General features: G+C 40.3%; 1 protein-coding gene and 1 long non-coding RNA gene across 4 annotated transcripts in view; one reads left to right on the forward strand and one right to left on the reverse strand.

Moving 5' to 3' along the window:
- EEF2K (eukaryotic elongation factor 2 kinase) overlaps window positions 1-21,441 on the forward strand; it is a 95,154-nt gene that overhangs the window by 30,121 nt on the left and 43,592 nt on the right. Inside the window, exons 3-7 of one of the 3 annotated variants that reach the window (XM_056534791.1) lie at window positions 3,211-3,261; window positions 5,266-5,366; window positions 11,152-11,212; window positions 11,557-11,594; window positions 17,076-17,247. In XM_056534791.1, coding sequence (XP_056390766.1) covers window positions 3,211-3,261; window positions 5,266-5,366; window positions 11,152-11,212; window positions 11,557-11,594; window positions 17,076-17,247 — 423 coding nt within the window. Of the gene's footprint in view, window positions 1-3,210; window positions 3,262-5,034; window positions 5,057-5,265; window positions 5,367-11,151; window positions 11,213-11,556; window positions 11,595-17,075; window positions 17,248-21,441 lie in introns of those variants that run through there. The other 2 variants (XM_056534793.1, XM_056534792.1) reach the window with 2 other exon arrangements.
- Window positions 1-21,441, reverse strand: part of LOC130284447 (uncharacterized) — a 72,892-nt gene that overhangs the window by 13,590 nt on the left and 37,861 nt on the right. Inside the window, exon 3 of the long non-coding RNA XR_008847039.1 lies at window positions 13,614-13,679. This is a non-coding gene — a long non-coding RNA (uncharacterized LOC130284447). The remainder of the gene's footprint in view (window positions 1-13,613; window positions 13,680-21,441) is intronic.

Here is a 21,441-nt window from a genome sequence, read left to right on the forward strand (position 1 = left end):
AGGTGTCCAGCCCCATATGTAGAGTCTAGACCCGGTTTTTTAAAGGAACACAAAACACAAAATTAAAGGAGACCTGTAGTGGTATTTTTTAAGAATCCCCTGTGCCCGCACTGCAAAAAAGTAACTAAACAAACTTTAACTCATCTTCCCCGATTGTGCTGATATCAGTGTGCCGGTCTTCTTCCTGCTTCCTGGGGACGATGAGTCATACTGCACTGTCATGTAAGGAGCCCGAGCAGCAGGGAGAAGGTGTGGCCCAGGCTTTTTATATGACAGTGCGCTCAGCCTATCACCAGCCAAGGCAGGACATCTTTGTGGCCGGCGATAGGCTGAGCGCAGTATGACTCATTGTCCCCAGGAAGAAGGCTGGAACGGAGGACCAGGACACAGGGGATTCTGAAAAATTACCACTACAGATTTCCTTTATTAAAAAATGTTTAAGTATCCCATCAATTCCCTACTTCATCTTCTCTTTTTCTTTGATTCTGTTTTGTCTCATATTACAATTAAAACTGAACAATATTTCAAGATTTCGTGGGAGATGAATCAAAACCTGCGGAGAGGAAAAGTCGACAAGTTGCCCATGGCAACCAATCAGATTTCTTCTTTCATTTTTAACAAGGCCTCTAAAAAATAAAAGAGGAGCTCTGATTGGTTGCTATGGGCAACTGGTCAACTTCTCCTCTCCACAGGTTTTGATAAATCTCCCCGGTGTTGCCCAGGATATCAGTCATGGACCCCTGTGGGAAATTAATTTATCAGACACATATCCTCTATCCACAGAATTGGGCATAAGTGTCTGATCATGGGGGGTTCCAACATCTGGGACCCCCTACCATCTAATGTAAGGGGTCCGGACCACTTATCCATCCTCGTCACACTCTTCATGGACGAGTGCAAGTGATAGCCCATTCAGCCAATCACCGGACGCAGCGATGTCCCACCTCAGCCCGTAATTGGCTAAGCGGGCTGTTACTTACGCTCGTTCAGGAAGATGGAGGCCGGGGCACGCCGAGGACTGGTAAATATTCACGGCCCTGTACAATGGGTCTCAATGGCTGGATCCCCCGCAATCAGACACTTATCCCCTATCCTGTAATCAGTTCAGTTCCCTGGAGAACCCATTGAACCCCTGTATATTTGCAATATTTCTACAAGACCGTTTGTTTAAGGATTATGCAGAAAATGCAGGAAGCTGACAAACATGGGGCGGGCAATGCATTTCTTGTTTTAGCATTAATTTGGGTCTTTGCTCCAATTGAACACATGAAGTATTGAGAGACTGTCATAAAAAAACAAAAAAAAAAACTCTTGAAATGTCATGCAGACATGTCAGATACCGGTTGGCTGGATATAGTTGCAGTGCACAACACCCCCTGGCTCAATGGTTAATCCACTCTTAGGGTGCGTTCACACGTGCGTATTTTTGCTGACGATTTGCTGCTGCAGATTTTGCTGCCCATTGACTTTAATAGGTAGATAAATCTGCTGAAGCAAATCTGCAGAGGATCTGCAGCAGAAAATACGCATGTGTGAATGCACCCTTAAGATCTTGGGCTTTATGCATTATAATGGAGCCCTTCTTCTGCATGCGCTTCACCTAGCTATATCTATCGGTGGGAGTCTAAGCACTGAGACCCCGAATAGTGAAAATGTTTGATATTTGTGCAAGATGCCAAAGTTTATTTATTTATTTATTTTTTAAAATAACAGTAATGCTTTAAAGGGAACATGTCATGTTGAAACTGCGGTCCAATCTGCATGTACTGCTCATACTGGGCTTTGTAGTTCTACTAGGTGGTTCTTTTCCCTTTATTTGCACACTTAAGTTACATAGATAGCTGTCAATAACTGAGCAAGACCGCCCACTTGACTACTTACTCCAGAATGAGCAGAGGGTTAATATATACATGAATAAATGTAACTTTTTTCACTAAACTATATATCAATCCTTATCTATAACATGATGTCTACAGCTTGGACTGCATTTTCAGTGTGACAGGTTCCCTTTAGATGCCAAGTTTAGTACCACTTCAAGAGTAAGAGTAGATTCTTTTCGGGGACATACAATTTCATAAACAACCCACAATCTTCCTTCCTGACAGTTATACATTTCTGGTGGGACACCTGATCATCAATATCACTAGAGGCGGCCTTTAAAGGAGTACTCCGGTGGAAAACTTTTTTTTTCTTTAAATCAACTGGTGCCAGAAAGTTAAACAGATTTGTAAATTACTTCTATTTAAAAATCTTAATTCTTCCAGTACTTATTAGCTTCTGAATACTACAGAGGGAATTCTTTTCTTTTTGGAACACAGTGCTCTCTGCTGACATCATGACCACAGTGCTCTCTGCTGACATCTCTGTCCATTTTAGGAACTGTCCAGAACAGCATATGTTTTCTATGGGGATTTCTCCTACTCTGGACAGTTCTTAAAACAGACAGAGATGTCAGCAGAGACACTGTGGTCATGATGTCAGCAGAGAGCTCTGTGTTCCAAAAAGAAAAAATGTCCTCTGTAATATTCAGCAGCTAATAAGTACTGTAAGGATTAAGATTTTTTTATAGAAGTTATTTACAAATCTGTTTAACTTGCTGGCACCAGTTGATAAAAAAATAAAAGTTTTCCACCTGAGTACCCCTTTAAGTTGAAAAACATATATTACTACATAAAACTTATATTAGGAATAGTAACAAGATATTTTAGCATGTAGGTAGTTACAAAAAATAAAATAAAAAAACAAGTGTGTCAGGATTGTCAGAACAACCATTATGATGAATCTGTATATGTGGCCTCCGACCTCTCACCTGTGTTATGTTAATTCCCTAGTTCCCTTGATGCTTCTTTGCATGAATAATCTAGACCCCCCCCCCCCCCTTCCCCTATAAAGAGAAAGGGAGATTACATTGCAGTGCAAAAGGGGATTTAGCTGGTAACAACTGAGAGGAATTTACAATAATAAGGATTAGAAGCAATAATTGGGTCGAGTTTCCATTCAATGCCAGTGTCAGGCCAAGCATGTTTGGAGTCAGAGCTGATTTATTATTAATGTGTGTATTCTGTATTTGTCTTCTCTTGAATGCAAAATATTTAATAGGATTTATATGGGTGCAAATCACGTAATGGTGCATTGTGTTTGTTTGTAATATATGTGTTGTATGTATTGCTTTGGGTGATGGTCCATTAAAGCTTTTCGTGCATTTTCTAGAATGACAAACAACGCTATATTAAGCATGGCTGCTTGACTGATCGAGGTCGGGTATGTGTAACTTGAAACTGGACAATGTGTCACTACTGAGATTGTACTTTGGTGTCTAATTCTGTGTGCCAAATTCCTCTTCTATATCTATGTATCTTACTTGTATGTATATATACTATCAAGACATTTGTAATGGCTTATTGGATATTGTATTGTAGCCATTTCACTTATATACTTAAAGGGGTACTCCGGTGAAAACCTTTTTTCTTTTAAATCAACTGGTGGCAGAAAGTTAAACATATTTGTAAATTACTTCTATTAAAAAATCTTAATCCTTCCTGTACTTATTAGCTGCTGAATACTACAGAGGAAATTCTTTTCTTTTTGGAATGCTCTCTGATGACATCACGAGCACAGTTCTCTCTGCTGACGTTATTTTAATAATAATAATGCTTTATTTATTGTTGTCCTTAGTGGGATTTGAACCGAAGTCCCCAGCACTGCAAGGCAGCAGTGCTAACCACTGAGCCACCATGCATCTGCTGTGCATGATTGCTAAAATGGACAGAAATGTCAGCAGAGAGCCCTGTGCTCGTGATGTCATCAGTGTTCCAAAGAGAAAGGAATTTCCTCTGTAGCATTCAGCAGCTAATAAGTACTTGAAGGATTAAGATTTTTTAATAGAAGTAATTTACAAATATGTTTAACTTTCTGCCACCAGTTGATTTAAAAGAAAAAAGGTTTTCACTGGAGTACCCCTAATATTTATAGTACCTGTTACCTCTCTTGACCTGTCTATTTTAGTTAATATTTGTATCACCTATTAAATAACAATGCAATAACATTGTGCTATGAACAAATTGACAAGTGGGCTTTGCCATTCTGCTTGTCAAAGGGGCGTGTCCCTAGAGAGGTCTGCACTGTCAGCATTGATTGGACAGTATTAGATTATATAGGCACACACCCCTAATTGGTATCGCCTAGTTGTCAGTTTATTCCTATATTTCTTGGAGGAATAACAGTGGTACGACACACATAGAGAAATAATGAACCATATTTATTGTATTATAGAGAATACAAGTATTTACTTACACAGACCGGTCAGGAATACTGGCATTTCCCCTTTTAAGCACATAGAATTGTTACCTTGCTTGTATTTCTCATCTCTTGTGTAATGTCATACATTCCATTTCTCACAACATTACAAGAATGTAAATGTGTCATATGGCTATATATCTACTGAACACATATATCTCCACCCCCAGTTACCATTAAGGGCTTTTATATCAGACTGTTATGCCCCAGATATGTATATGACTGCAGGCTACATATCAGTATAGGAGGAGGACAGCCATAATGGCGTTTTGCATTGAACTAGCTATTTGTAAAGAGCTTTTCGTGTTGACAAAACACCTTATCAAATGCGATATTCTTGGATAATAGAGGAGGGTCCTTCATTTTGGCCTCTGATCTCTTATCAATAGAGGAGTGCAACTTAAAATAAGCATCTCTCGCTCTGGAGGACCCAACACGTCAGACATTACACACACACAGCCCATTGACATTAGTGAGAACTGTGTTATACTTAATCTCTCCTGTGGCGGCGCTACAGGGAATTTAAACAATTGCTGTTACTGGTTTTTCTGACAGATTATAACTGATTGCTGGGGATCAAAGCAGGAAACCCTATAGTCAGCTAACCGATCCTTGTAAAGATAGGTGGGACATACACAATGCAGTTACCCCATGTGGTAAACACAAGTGGTAGCTTCATGCTTTAGCTGTGTTCTATCTGTACTTCATCAGTATTTGCTTTGAAGCCCTGACAATTTCCAGCAATCTGCGGAAATAGATGGTAATTACATAAGAAGTACAGATAATGTTTAAGGCTACAACGCGCAGTATTTGCATATTAGAGCACCCTTACCAGTGGACAACCCCTTCACTGTCACAATCTACTACCATATGACATTCTTTACTGTCACCCATTCACACACGTAATAAAATGAAACTTTCATCCTTATTTTTTGCTATGCTAACACGACTACTCTCTGCCATCCACAGGAGGCCTGGAAACATGCCATCCAAAAAGCCAAGCAGATGCCTGATCCTTGGGCAGAGTTTCACCTGGAAGACATAGAAACAGAACATGCAATACGACACAGGTAAGTGATTCCTCAAAACTAGGTCGCCCTTGATTTTATCATGTCCATGCCAATGTATTGCATATCAGCAAAGACATTTTTAATATGTATGCTGGCCTCCAAACTCTCCTCTGACGGTAAATGTTAGGGGAAAGAACAGTCAGGCATATTGGATTTCAGCCATAGCACCATGAGTTTTACCCCTGGGTCATGAAGCTACCTGGCCAATGGGTGTTGTTGCCTTGAAGGGCACTATTTTGCACACCTTGTTTAAGAGGTGGCACCATAACTAATTTAAGTTGTTACCAAGCCTTGGTCAGAGGTTGCAGAAAGTGTGTTGAGGCGGCCACGATGTGATGTGGGACAGACTGCTGCTGCTACTGAGAGAAAGCCTGTGTGCCACAATTGGTCACACATTGGGTTTTCACAAGCCCCTGCTCCAGATTGCTGACACCCCATATGGAGCTACAGTGTTCCTTATGCTCTGCCATGTGAGGGATCCAGGAGAGACATGTTTGGACCACCTTTGGTCAGGAGGCCAGGGTATTCATTGTGTTTAAGAGAAGAAGACTTCCTTCAGCTTACAGCCATTGCAGGAATCGTGTTTGTAGTAACTGGGAGTATCAGGCCTACACCAGTAGACAGTGACAACCAGGACAACAACACCACCAGTTATAAAGTTTGTTGCCACCTGTAACATTCAAGAGCTGTGCTTCCCTACTGGGAAGATTGTTGAATGTTATCCTCAGTTACAAAGTACAGCCTCAGATTATTTGACTGTGTACTTGTGGTTTTTGCATACTATTCCTATTTGGTACCACTGGATCTAAGGCCATGGCTGGGCCTCTACTCCATACCAAGGAATCTGTGGGTTTGCCATCTACATGCCCCTGCTGTATATTTTAAGCTGTCAGACGACGTGTGGCTTTGGTTGGTGGAGGTGGCTGATTTTTTAACGTGTGAGTAAAATAGGACACTTTCTCTTAGATTATGGTGCTCGAATAGGGTCTCAATCCTTCATTTAAAGTAAAAATAAATTCGGCACTCATTCTTAATTGAGAATTGGTAGGTTTATTCCGCAAAGATAGCAATCCAACAGATTGTTTAAATGACGTTTCGATCCGTAAATGGATCTTCATCAGATATCCTGGATTGCTGCGGAGGCTCGTGCAGGAACGGCCTATAGCCGGGAATTTAGAGTTGTGGTAGTGCGATCTATGATCACGTCCTGCATGCACCACGCGATCCATAGATCACACCACCACAACTCTCAATTCCCGGCTATAGGCCATTCATGCATGAGCCTCCGCAGCAATTCAGGATATCTGATGAAGATCCATTTACGGATCGAAACGTCATTTAAACAATCTGTTGGATTGCTAACTTTGCGGAATAAACCTACACATTCTCAATTATATACAAGTGCCTGACTTTTTACTGTGTTACACTTTTGAGTTGTTTTTGCACTGTACAGTGAACCCCTTTTTGATGAGGGGTTTACCTTTTCAGAGGAGACATCCAGTGTACATAGAGGAATTTTGGTATAAAGGGGTGGTCTTCTCAAAGAACTGGTCTTTTGTAGAAGTTTCATTGCACTCAACCCTATGAGATGGAATATACATTGCATAGCTCTACAGTTTGGTCGCAGCAGCCTACAATTTAAATCCAGCCCAGTGTTCAGAGGCCAACATTTTATGTCTGCCTGTCTCCAGCTCCGAGAAACTTGGTTGTATTCCAGGAATGTTCTTTAGTAAATTTGGAAGGGTTTTCTATGACACGTAGTCCCACAGTTACTAAAGTAACATACGTGCAAAGTCAGCTAGGAAGAGGATACTAGCTCTTGAAATGCAATACTTGTCACATTTCTTTTAATTTTAGGCACCCTTAATGTACAGATGTAGAGCTGAGTTTGATAAATGTAGCAAAAGTTAGTTTTGTCCCAGCTGATGGTGATATCACATTGTCACTTTTGTATAGGTCTGCTGGTAAAACTACTACAAGCTTTACCATGATGCACCACTAGTAATGCAATCCTAAAGAGTTAAAGGGTGTGTTACCAAAAATTACCTATTGTTTAAAAAGTTTCTGAGTTTAAGGGAAAATGACAGTCGGGTTACCGCACTAAACTCAATACACAGTATTATAGAGCTTTATTTTGGATTAAAATGATGCATAACTTGCCTGGCTCAGCAAAGCCGTACTGAAGATATTGGGTGTATTGGCCTCTGTTACTAATATGTAAATGCCATTCTTTGCGCAATGGAGGCAGGACCCAGCATACCCAGTATCCCTGCCTCCATCCCCTCTGCTCCCATATGCCTGCCTACCTTCTGAATATTCATGGACCCTTAACCCATGTGAGCTTAAGGTAGGTGGACATACAGGAGCAGAGGGGACGGAGTCAGGGATGCTGCGCAAAGGACGACCTCTACATATTAGCAACAGAGGCTAATACACCCTGTATCTTCAAAACAGCCCAGCTGATCCAGTTAAAGGGGTATTCCAGGCAAAAACTTTTTTTTATTTATCAACTGGCTCTGGAAAGTTAAACAGATTTGTAAATTACTTCTATTAAAAAATCTTAATCCTTTCAATAGTTACTAGCTTCTGTTCAATGATGATGTCACGTCCCGGGAGCTGTGCATGATGGGAGAATATCCCCATAGGAACTGCACAGCTCCTGGGACGTGAGTCATCAGAAAGCAGTTTGACAGAAAAAAACAGCTCAACTTCAGAAGCTAATAACTATTGCCAGGATTAAGATTTTTTAATCAAAGTAATTTACAAATCTGTTTAACTTTCCGGAGCCAGTTTATATATAAAAAAAAGTTTTGGCCTGGAATACCCCTTTAAGTTGTACATCATATTAATCCAATTCACCAGCACTATAATCCTGTGTATTGGGTCTAGTGCCAATGAAACAGCTGTTAGTTCCCCTTTAAACATATTTTTTAATAATTTTTCCAATTTTCCATGTTGCTATATTTTAAAGTAATATAATATATTATAAAGTTTTCATTCTGGACACTAAGCCTTATAAAAGCCATTGCTTCCCGTTCTATAGAGGGAACATCTCAGCAGTGTTCTCCTTATCACCACAAGCAGAATTACAGATAAAAGATAGGATCAGACCCTTCACAATAGGTGATGGTCACAGATCGCCCTCTTCCCCTCTCTGCACAATGATTTCTGCACAGGTCACAGAGCATGCCTACAAAACTCTCCCATAAAATGCAATGAGTCCCCTCCAGTGTATTGTGGTTTCTATGTCCTTGTAGATGCTGTAAAGCCTATCTCTTAATTCTATTAACAAAGCAAAGCAGAAGCTCTGGCAAGATGGCTGCCCCTGTAATAATGTACAATTTTTTTTTAATAAAAAATACATATTAGTAAAAAGACCATGTTATAGTATCTAGCTGTAATATAATAAAAAAAACATCTCTAGGTGATATAGTCTCTTTAAGCAACGCATGTAGCTCCGCTGTCTCTTCAGCGCACAGCCTTTCAGACCTCTTGAGATTTAGCTACTGGAAGATAATCATTGCAACAGGTTCTCGGCAGAAATAGGAGTTACAAAAAGATTAAATGGCCAGCAATTAGACTTCTCGCACTACCGGGTGCTGGTCCAGCTCTCAGGATGTTAGTGAACGACTTGCAGACCTTTGTTGACAGTAGATGCATAAAGTAATCTAATTGTCATTAGCCACCTATTATGTTATCAGTAGCATCGGTACATGCAGAATGCTGGAGCATTCATGTTAAGGATACGATTTTAAAACCCCAAAACCAGATGTGTTGGCTAATTTTAGGGAATGCAATATCAAGACCCCCCCCCCAAACCAACTGCCCAGCTTGTATGTCATGTTTTTTCCCATCAGGGTGCCTCCAACTGGTGCAAAACTACAACTCCCCGCATGCCCGGACAGCCGTTGGCTGTCCAAGCATGCTGGAAGTTGTAGTTTGGCAACAGCTGGAGGCACTATAGTTGGGAAACACAGTTATATGTAAAACAAATGGCGTACTCTATAGTGTAGGGGTACAATGCTAAAAAGATTCAGTAGAAATCAGTCCTGGATAATATTCACATTCACTGCTCAATCCAGGTCAAGTGAAAGAGTCTGTCTGTGATGGTGATCGGATTGCAGCTTATAAGGAAAGTGTCACCTTTGGCTGGATTTAGCAGCAGTCATTAAAGTGTAGCTGTCTTTTCAGGATATACTGCCCTGTGTGTAAATGAGGAGCAGCACTATTCCAGGCCATTATATGGTATATGGTATTTTTTTTTGTTTTTATCAGATATATGCTCTACAGGCTTCATCTCGAATTTGCAGTTCTCCCAGAGCTGATGATGTTGAAATGACAGTGCCTTTTAAATGTCTAGCAATGTCCCAATAGAATAGAAATAGTTGGCATAGCTAACGCGTTGAAAAACACTCGGTGTGTTCAGCAGCATACACCTCGGCCTGTAAATAACTCACTGATACGTTTGCGGTGCTCTGTCAACAGCATACAACCTGAATACGATACAGGTAGAAATTAGACGGCACTCACGTTTAATGCAATTTTATACATTTTATTCCATGTCTCAAGTCTTTAGATGCAGATAATGGCCCACGGGCCGTTTCATGCTATGATGTGCTTCCTCATGACCTCAGAGGTCATGAGGAAGCGCGTCATAGCGTGAAACGGCCCGTTGGCCATTATCTGCATCTAAAGACCTGAGACATGGAATACAATGGATTGCATTAAACGTGAGTGCCGTCTAATTTCTACCTGTATCGTATCCTTTTAAATCTCTGTTATTACTATTACTTTTGTGCAATCTATAGCTGGTCATAGACCTTTGATTTCCATTTTGGAAACCTCAGATTTAGAGGAAGCAACTTGTGCTGACAATCTTAATTCTATCATCTCGGCACCTCCTGTTGATCCTTAGTTCAGTTTGTATTAGTTGTCTGCATTATTAGACAGGTCACTTGTTGGTCCAGATAAATACCATAAGACATATAGATATGTTGTAATAAGGGTACACTGGTGGACGCTGTTGCTGTCACTAAAAGTTCCACGTAACCAAACTTAAGGCACTATAACAGAACGCCTATCCCTCAGATGCCTTCATTGAGAGTATTATAATCTATCCTGCAGCCTGTATACAGGGAGACATCTGTATTATTTGTCTTTTATTAGTGTCATGATGTATGGGGGGGGGGACCATGCTCTGAGACTGTGCTTAACATAGTTCTGTGTTTAGATAGGATTCAGCTGCTAGTAACATTCTGCAGAGCCCTTAAATGGCCAAGAATAGAACAGCGTTGGTCGTGAGATATGAAGCCTGTGTATGAAAAACTGTGCAACCCTACTACTTCCAAATAACCTCCATGTGCTACATATATAAATGTACTGTGTATATATCTACCAAATGCTCTTGTATATAAACCATTCATTAATATGATTGAAAAATATGATTTCCCTCTGTGTACTGCACTTTATTTGACCGCATAGAGAATGTCCTTTAATACAAGACTATAGCGGGTCATTGCTGTCCATTATGGTGGAATCAGCCGACCATCTAATGTCTATGGAGCCTCTGACTGCTCCCCAGCAGATAACATCAGGGGAGAGAGGGATTGGGCAGTTGGATTTCAGTGTGCCCAATCCTCTTGTTCACAGGAGAGAGAATCCGACTCCAGAGGAACGTACACTCAGCACATGCACACTCAGCTGATGTGTGTGTTCATGTAAACATGTTATTGTAAGGTATTGTTATTAGTGAGCTTTTGGATAATCTGAATATTTCTGTTGGCAGGTACAATGCCGTCTCTGGCCAGTGGGTACAGGATGAGGTGTTGATTAAAATGGCCTCTCAGGTTGGTATATTTTCCTCTTATATCTTACTTCCTCTCATACTGGCTGTTTCTGGCAGCAGGCCAAAGTCGAGCGCTTTGGATTATCCCACTGCATGGGACTCTGCCATGGAGCCAGTTTACGTAAAAGGTCACAGAATTGTTGATTTGACAATTTGCAAATCCCTAATGTGTTAATGTGGATATGACCCGTGTTAGCTGCGGGTGCAAAGTACAGGCTTGTGGTTAACCTATTATAAGCAACCAAATAATTGACAAAAATGTATTTAGTTATGAATGCAACAAGGTTATTGACAGTGCTCTATATGTAACCTAATGTATTGTTGTTTGGTATCTTTTTGGTATAGCCATTTGGACGGGGTGCCATGAGAGAATGCTATAGAACGTAAGTAACAGCTGTTTTACTGGAAGACTCTGTCTGTATATCTATCTATCTAGACAAAGAATAAGTCAGCCAGCACTTTAGTTGATACCAAACTATTATATGGACCTGGCCTACAGGTGCACGCTACTAGGCTAGATATACAGCAACAGAAGAATGCAGCAGCACACTGCCAGCACAAAAATGCACCTATATCCTTGTGCTGGCAGTGTGCTGCTGCATTCTTCTGTTGCTGTATATCTATCTATCTATCTGTCTCTTATCTATATCAAAATGAAAAATCGGAGTATGTGTAGCTCACAGCAAAAGTATTCGAGGTTAACTGAGATATTCTCACACCCAGGTAGAATAGAAAGGTACAAAAAGTGAAAAAATTGATTACTCAGTCCTCACCCCCCCCCCACCACAAAAAGGGATGTATGATGGCTTATTGGTTCAAAATGGAAAAAAATTCAGATTTCCAAACCAGTACTTAAACAATACAAAATGTAATACATTATAGGTGAATAAATCAATAGCTGTGCAATGATACAAATAAAAATATACAAAAACACAGATGGACCGTGCTTATCTATATATCAGTCTATATCTATCTATCTGTCTCTTATCTATATCTGTCTATATCTATCTAATATATATCTATCTCTCTATCTGTCTAATATCTATCTATCTCCTATCTATCTATCTCCTATCTAACTCTCATATCTATTTATCTCCTATCTATCTATTTCCTATCTATCTATTTCCTATCTATCTATCTCCTATCTATCGATCTCCTATCTATTTCCTATCTATCTATCTATCTCATATCTATCTATCTATCTCCTATTTATCTCCTATCTATCTCCTATCTATCTCCTATCTATCTATCTATCTATCTATTTCCTATCTATCTATTTCCTATCTATCTATTTCCTATCTATCTATCTATCTCCTATCTATCTCCAATCTATCTATCTATTTCCTAGCTATCTATTTCCTATCTATCTATCTCATATCTATCTATCTATCTCCTATCTATCTATCTATCTATCTATCTATTTCCTATCTATCTATCTCCTATCTATCTATCTCCTATCTATCTATCTATCTCCTATCTATCTATCTCCTATCTATCTATCTATCTATTTCCTATCTATCTATCTCCTATCTATCTATCTCCTATCTATCTATCTCCTATCTATCTATCTCCTATCTATCTATCTCCTATCTATCTATTTCCTATCTATCTCCTATCTATCTATCTCATATCTATCTATCTATCTATCTCCTATCTATTTCCTATCTATCTATCTCCTATCTATCTATCTATCTATCTATCTATTTATTTATCTCCTATCTATCTCCTATCTATCTATCTCCTATCTATCTATCTATTTCCTATCTATCATTTCTTATTAAGTTTGCTGCATTGCATGCACAGTATGAGTGTTTTATAGGACATCCGCTTATATCTATCATATAGGGTGGGCTGAACCTCTGTAGCCCTTGTAAAACGTACTGAGAAATATTTGGGAATGTAATGACATTGCGTGCGGGAATGTGTTAAGTATTATCACTTCACTAATGTTATGTTATTGTGCCCTGGAGCTCTGGGACAGGATAATCATTTTATAATCCCATTTATCTTCGTTGCCCTGGAGCTTCCTTATGGGAATAGATCAGAAGTACTTGTCATTATAAAGTCATTGACAACATAGGGATTATAATGAAAATATTGTATCACAAGCTAAATATGAGATATAGAACACCAAACTTAAAAATACAATGGTTTATACCAGTGGTCTTCAACCTGCGGACCTCCAGATGTTGCAAAACTACAACTCCCAGCATGCCCGGACAGCCAACGGCTGTCCGGGCATGCTGGGAGTTGTAGTTTTGCAACATCTGGAGGACCGCAGGTTGGAGACCACTGGTTTATACTGTAAGACCCCCTTCTATAAACGATAGAGCTGCTAGAAAGCAATGTCTTGTTTCATTAGGTTCTGTTCACACTACAGCATATTTTTAGGTCTTAATTACCTTATCTTGCAAAAAATGTGGATGAACAATCATAGTAGATGATGCTATTCCATTAAACAGTATCCTCTACAAAAAATAAAAAAAAATATGTATAAAATGTATACTTTTTTTTCTTACAATTGGACACTATGGGTGATAAACGCCATGTATAGGTCTTAGAGGGTTAAGGACGCTAAAGTTTACCCAAGTAAAAATACTGGGGTTTTGGAGCTCCTGTATAATGGACTATTATCTGTAAGAGACAGACCTTTGAATATGGTGAAATCTAATTCACAATTTTATTTTGGAGTTTGGCCTAGTTTTTTTGGACACATGTAAATTTAAAGGGGTATTCCAGGAAAAAAACTTTTTTTTTTTTTATATATCAACTGGTTGCAGAAAGTTAAACAGATTTGTAAATAAAGTATGCAAATTTAACCACAGATTTGTAAATTACTTCCATTAAAAAATCTTAATCCTTTCAATAATTATCAGCTGCTGAAGTTGAGTTGTTGTTGTTTTCTGTCCGGCAACAGTGCTCTCTGCTGACACCTCTGCTTGTCTCGGGAACTGCACAAAGTAGAAGAGGTTTGCTATGGGGATTTGCTTCTAAACTGGGCGGTTCCCGAGACAGGTGTCATCAGAGATTACTTAGACAGAAAAGAACAACTCAACTTCAGCAGCTCATAAGTACTGAAAAGTTTAAGATTTTTTAATAGAAGTAATTTACAAATCTGTCTAACTTTCTGGAGCCAGTTGATCTATATATATATATATATATATATATATATATATATATAAAAGTTTTTTTTCCTGGATAACCCCTTTAAGCAATGTCATTTAGGAGAATATAAGGATCTGAATGAAAAGTTGGATTTTAACCCCTGTTCCATCCTAATTCTAGAGCAGTGTTTCCCAACCAGGGGGCCTCGAGCTGTTGCAAAACTACAACTCCCAGCGTGCCCGGACAGCCGAAGGCTGGGAGTTGTAGTTTTGCAACACCTCGAGGCACTTTGATTTATCTACAGATAAGCGGCAAAGTGGTGTCTGAAAGACGGTTATCCCACTGTTAAAAATACCACTTTTGTATAGTGGAGGTGAGCAAGCATCTCAGGGCCGCACAGTTGTATACCTATGGCCAGCCATGTTTTAGCCTTTGTTTTCTCTGTAATCTAAGACTCTTATCTGTCTTATATGAGAATGTAATGACAATAAGGATTATTGCAGAACTACAGTTATCAGAAGTGCACACATTGATCCCAATGAGGTTTATGAACAAGATAAGCGGCAGACGACAGTGAGAAGACCTAGTCACTCATTTGCTTTCATCATCCGGATGTGTTATCCGCTTTATTACCTTTCTCCGATGTTTGATCAGTGTTGTGGTCTAGGATAGCAGACAATGAGAACAATGAACTTCCAGTACATAATTCCTTAGAAGTTATAGTTGTGCCAGTCACAGAGAGCAGCAACCTCTTGCTCATGCTTGCAATGCACTCTCAGGGCCAATTCACACGGCAGACTTTCCGAGCGGAATCCAGCATAAAATTCTGCTCAGGAATTCCGGTGAAGCAGCCTCCTATTGTTCTGTTTTGTGACAGAAAATTCTGCTGCGGAAATTCAAATTCCGAACATACTCATTCTGTCAGCAGAATCCGCTCGAACATGCATTGCCCTCAATGGAGACGGCATATGTCAGAGCTGTCCTGGCGCTGACTGATTCGGTGCCTGCCGCACGCAGAATGTCTGCTCAGAGTTTTTCATGGCTCATATTCTGCCGTCTGTGGGAGCGCTTAAAGGGTTTGTTCAGGATTGGATTAAAGGATCTTTCAGAAACGACAGCGGTCTTTCCGGGCGCTATTTCTGGCCCTGCAGCCGAGCCCAGATGGAAAAATTTTTTTTTTCAAATCAACTAGTGCCAGAAAGTTAAACAGATTTGTAAATTACTTATATTTAAAAATCTTAACCCTTCCAGTACTTATCAGCTGCTGTATGCTCCAAAGGAAGCACCACAGTGCTCTCTGCTGATACCTCATGTCAGGAACTGTCCAAAGCAGGAGCAAATCCCCAGAGCAAACCTCTCCTGCTCTGGACAGTTCCTGACACAGACTACACAACTTCCTGGGGAGCATATAGCATCTGATAAGTATTGGAAGGGTTAAGATTTTTAAATAGAAGTAATTTACAAATCTTTTTAACTTTCTGGCACCAGTTGATTTGAAAACATTTTTTTTTTCACCAGAGTACCCCTTTAGGTGGACGTGACTGAGCTGCAATACCAGACACTTCCCATCTATAGGAGCAGTGCTGTTTCAGACAAAATGAAATTCTCCAACATGCTACATGATATCTGTTTACTATAGTCCAGTGGACTCCAACATGTGGACCTCCAGGTGTTACAAATCTACAACTCCCAGCATGCTTAGAGACCACTGGTATAGTAAAACCTCCCTTTATTTAATAGAAAAGCGACACATTGGACCCTTTATGCAATATTAACAGCTCCAGCTCATAAGGACTCATAGGACATACATGATCACAGTTCTTCTGATTGTCCCATAAGGCTCAAACGTCTTACATACATGACATTCAGTCTTTACGGAAAAGTGCGGATAATACATGCAGACAAAACCTCACACCCGTACAATTTCGCCATTATTACAGCATTTTTTTTTCTTTTTTCAAAATAATGTATCCATTGGCCACGGCATGCACCATGGGAACAAACCTTAAAGGGGTACTCCGAGCTCCCGGCGCTGGGAACAGTTTGTTCCAAACGCTGGGGCCAGCGCCGGGAGCTCGTGATGTCATAGACGACCGTCACGGCCCCTCCCATAGACTTGCATTGAGGGGGTGGGACGTGACGTCACGAGGGGGTGGGGCTATGACATCACGAGCTCCCGGCTCCAGCGTTCGGAACAGTTTGTTCCAAACGCTGAGCAGCGGAGTACCCCTTTAAGTAACTTGGAGGATTAGGTGACTGTTTGGTAGCTACAGATGCACCCACTATTTTCTTTAGGGAACCATAGTGTTAAAGGTAGGTTCCCATTTGTGTAGCTGATCTAGAGTGTGTTAACATGTTGCAGGGGCCAATGGACGCACAATATTTCCCTATTACCAAACACCCATTTTCTCTTCACATTGGACTATGTGCACATCACATTTTCCCCATACTCTATGGGTTATGTGTCGGTTGTTGACATATACCGCGGCATTCTCCCTTAGAGCCCATTGAGTTTAGTGGGCCAACATAGTGAACTAGGGACTATACTATACTATACAGTCCGTTTCTTGAATTACTAGTTGACTACATTGGTTCATTAAACTCTATATGCCGTTAAAAAGGTTTGCAAGCTTATTCAACAGTGATAGACCAAAATTAAAGTGAGCTGTCCTATTGTATGTAAGATTATTTGGTATAGGGTTTACATACACATCGTTGGCGTCCTGTGTGAATGCTTCTTGTCATTTATACATTTTTAGGAAGAAGTTGTCTAACTTCTCGCACAGTCAGCAGTGGAAGAGTGCGTACAACTATGTGTCCAAACGGTATTTGGAAACTGTTGACCGAGATGTGTATTTTGAGGATGTCCGACTCCAGATGGAGGCTAAGCTGTGGGGCGAGGAGTATAACCGGCACAAACCGCCAAAGCAGGTAGGATCAGTTCATATATTATGCCACTCTGTTTACTCTCAATGAGCAGTCAAGAAAAGCATACATGAATCCTGCTAGGGTCTGAATATATTCTTAGAGGTGTTTTTTGTAGTGATTTTAAGCATCTGCTGCAGAAAGTCTAGTGCAACTCTATTTAAAGGGGTACTCCACTGGAAAACATTTTTTTCTTTTAATCAACTGGTGCCAGAAAGTTAAACAGATTTGTAAATTACTTCTATATAAAAACCCTAACCCTTCCAGTACTTATCAGCTGCTGTATGCTCCACAGGAAGCTATTTTCTTGACCACAGTGCTCTCTGCTGTCACCTCTGTCCATGTCAGGAACTGTCCAGAGCAGGATAGGTTTGCTATGGGGATTTGCTCATACTCTGGACAGTTCCTAAAAACGACAGAAGTGTCAGCAGAGAGCACTGTGGTCAGACAGAAAAAAAATAAAAAAAATAAAGAACTTTCAGCGGAGTATACAGCAGCTAATAAGTGCTGGAAGTATTAAGATTTTTAAATAGACGTAATTTACAAGTCTGTTTAACTTTCTGGCACCAGTTGATTTAAAAAAAAATGTTTTTCAGCTGAGTACCCCTTTAATTTATCCCATTTATTTGAATAGGACAGTTCCGCCATCTTAAGTTGGACGCCGAATGGTGGGACATGCCACATAGAGGCTGGACAGGGGAATGCATTTTGCTGTGTTCCCCTGTTTTGCCTGCACTCTTAAAGGGGTACTCCGGTGGAGAACTTTTTTTTTTTAAATCAACTGGTGCCAGAAAGTTAAACAGATTTGTAAATTACTTCTTTTAAAAAATCTTAATCCTTCCTGACACCCGATGCTATCGTCCATTATATAGCAGAGATGGAGCGGCTCTATACAGCGCTCGTATCTCTGCTCTGTACTGCGGCCAGTGATGTAAATAGAACATCATTCATATTTTCCGCCCAGAGCTGTGATTGGCCGGATGGTTGCAGCCAATCACAGCTCTGAGGAAAATATGAATGAGTGGCCGGAGTACAGAGCAGGCTGCGAGCGCTGTATACAGTCAATCCATCTCTGCTATAGACAGGATGATCACAGCGGATGTCAGTAGTGATACCCGCTGTGATCTGTTCTTAACTGCAAGTACTACTACTCCCAACATGGAGCACACTCTGCTCCATGCTGGGAGCTGTAGTACCTGCATTAATAGACAGATTGCAGTGAGTGTAATTTCTGACACCTGTTGCGATCTGTCTATTAATGCAGGTACTACAGCTCCCAGCATTGAGCAGAGTGTGCTCCATGTTGGGAGTAGTAGTACTTGCAGTTAAGGAAAGATCACAGCAAGTATCACTACTGACACCCTCCTGTATAATGTATAGATGCAGCGGCCGCTCTCTATGGTCCCCTGCACCGACGTATATATACACATGTTCCTATTTCCCACAGTGCTGTGATTGGCTGGAACCATCTGGCCAATCACAGCTCTCTGTGGGAAATATGAATATGTGTATAAATACGTCAGTGCCGGAGACCATAGAAGAGCGGCCGGCCGCATCTATACATTATACAGGAGGATCGCAACGGGCGATCTGTCAATTAGTACAGGTACTACTACTCCCATCATGAAACAGTGTGTTCCATGCTGGGAATAGTAGTACTACCTAAAAAAATGTAAAAGTGAAAAACCCACACACACTACATTTTTATTACTGTCGGCTAAATTTTTAGTGCTTTACCCGCCCACATAAATTGATCCCTGTTTAAAAATGTATAAACATTTCGTAATAAAAAAGATACATTTCGTTAGATACAATTTTTTCAATCACTGCTGTATTTTTTTTATAATTTTTTTTTATGGCACCCTACGAAATTTTAATAAAAAAGGTATCTCCAACACTTTTTTGGATCGCTAAAGTCCAAAAAAGAATAAAAACCGCCTGCAAAAACGCAAAATTTAAGACCAACATGGCGTTTTTCTTGGCATTTTTGCTCTCCCATAGACTTCAATTGGAGGAAAATGCCACGATTTCAGGGCAAAAAACGCCAAACTAGGTTTTGTCTGGCGTTTTGAAAATCCAGCCTCTGAGCCCAAAATTGCTGAAAAATGTTAAAAGGATAAAAAAAACGCCAAACTGAAAAACGCCAAGTGAATCTGGCAGTTTACTATTGACTTGCAGCTAACATGTGGGTGCGGGAAAATTGGCGTTTTTTACGGTCATTTTGTATGCTAGTAAAAAATGTATATTGGGGTGAAAATCACAGAAGGATTGTGAGAAAACCGTCACACACAGGTACAGACACTATATTATGAACTACACTAACTTTACAGCCCCTGTAGCATAGTCAAATAAAAAAAAATCCTGGAATACCCCTTTAATCATGTGTATATGTGTGGTATAGATGTGAACGAACCCTAAATAATGAACCAGCATGTAATTACCATTGCATTGTGTGTTAATACAGGTGAGAAGAGGAAAGCATATACATTTTGTTCATGTTTATCTTTGTATGGTTATTTGTTATTTTTGCGTGATCTAAAAAAAACCCACAAATTGCAGAAATAAGCAGTGAAACCTCTGTGTGTGAACGTGTCGTGTAATATTTGCTTCCTCTCTGTGGAGTAAGCAGAAGCGTGCCACCGTCCCCTTCATATATCCAGTCAGTACATCATGGTATCCCCCCCTGTATGTTATAACCCAAACCATACCACGTGTCTCCCATCATAGTCTGTAATATAAACCGCTGAAGCGCAGCGAACACATTGTGCCAATGTTTATAAACAGCCCTCGCCGCTGGCCTATGAGGCGTGCTGTACGTGAGGCTGCGCTTTGTGCCCAGACCTGTTTACATTCTGTATACTGCTCCTTCTGAAACGTGAGCCTGAGAGACTGAAGAATGGCCGCGTTATCATGTGACCACATCCCACAGTCCCGCCCATAACAGCATTCATGTGCCTGCCAGACATGACAGGACTGCAGCGCCTATCTAATCTTCCTCATGTCTGAGATAAAGGGCCAGTCCCCTCCGGCTTTTGTTTACCCTCATACCAAGCAATGTACAGGGCTCCCTCTAGTTACAATATTAATCGGTTCCAGGACGGCCATTGTATGTCGAGACCAGAACTCTATGGAAAACTGGTAATTTGTTCTGAAGCCACCAAAATGTCATCCAAAAAATAGGAAAAAGGATTAAAGAAAAATAAGTAGATAACTAATATACCCAAGCCGAGTTTTTCAGCACGATTTTACAACTCCCAGCACCAACGGCTGTCCGGGCATGCTGGGAGTTGTAGTTTTGCAACAGCTGGAGGCACCCCTGGTTGGGAAACACTGACCTATACTATATACACTATATACTACTATATAGTCCAACATGCTGGGAGTTGTAGTTTTGCATGAGCTGGAGGCACCCCTGGTTGTAAAACACTGACCTATACTATATACTACTATATAGTCCTACATGCTGGGAGTTGTAGTTTTGCAGCAGCTGGAGGCACCCCTGGTTGGAAAACACTGACCTATACTATACATGCTGGGATTTGTAGTTTTCATTTGGGGCAGCTGCTGAGCCACAGGCTGTATCAGGGCATGCTGGGATTTTTAGTTAGCAACTAACTGCAACTCCTGAATCTAATTATAAGAAAGCGATCAAAAAGTCACATCAAAACAAAAATGGTACTGTTAAAAACTACAGATGGGGGGGGGGGGGCAAACAATGAGCCCTCATACAGGCCAGTACAGGGAGAAATAAAAAAGTAATCAGGGTTTGAAGTATACCGCAAACATAAATGCCAGAAAGTATCCCTATTTGGATGAAAGATGCATACCTTATTTTTTTATATATATATATAATTAAAGGGGTACTCCGGTGAAAAACTTTATTTTTTTTTTTATTTTTTTTTAATCAACTGATGCCAGAAAGTTAAACAGATTTGTAAATTACTTCTATTAAAACATCTTAATCCTTCCTGTACTTATTAGCTGCTGCATACTACAGTGGAAATTCTTTTCTTTTTGAAACACAGGACTGTCTGCTGACATCATGAGCACAGTGCTCTCTGCTGACATCTCTGTCCATTTTATGAACTGTCCAGAGCAGCATATGTTTCCTATGGGGATTTCCTTTTACCTTGGACAGTACCTAAAATGGACAGAGATGTCAGCAGAGAGCACTGTGCTCATGATGTCAGCAGACAGCTC

The sequence above is a fragment of the Hyla sarda genome, chromosome 8 (genome assembly GCF_029499605.1).
Source record: "Hyla sarda isolate aHylSar1 chromosome 8, aHylSar1.hap1, whole genome shotgun sequence".
NCBI lineage: Eukaryota > Metazoa > Chordata > Amphibia > Anura > Hylidae > Hyla > Hyla sarda.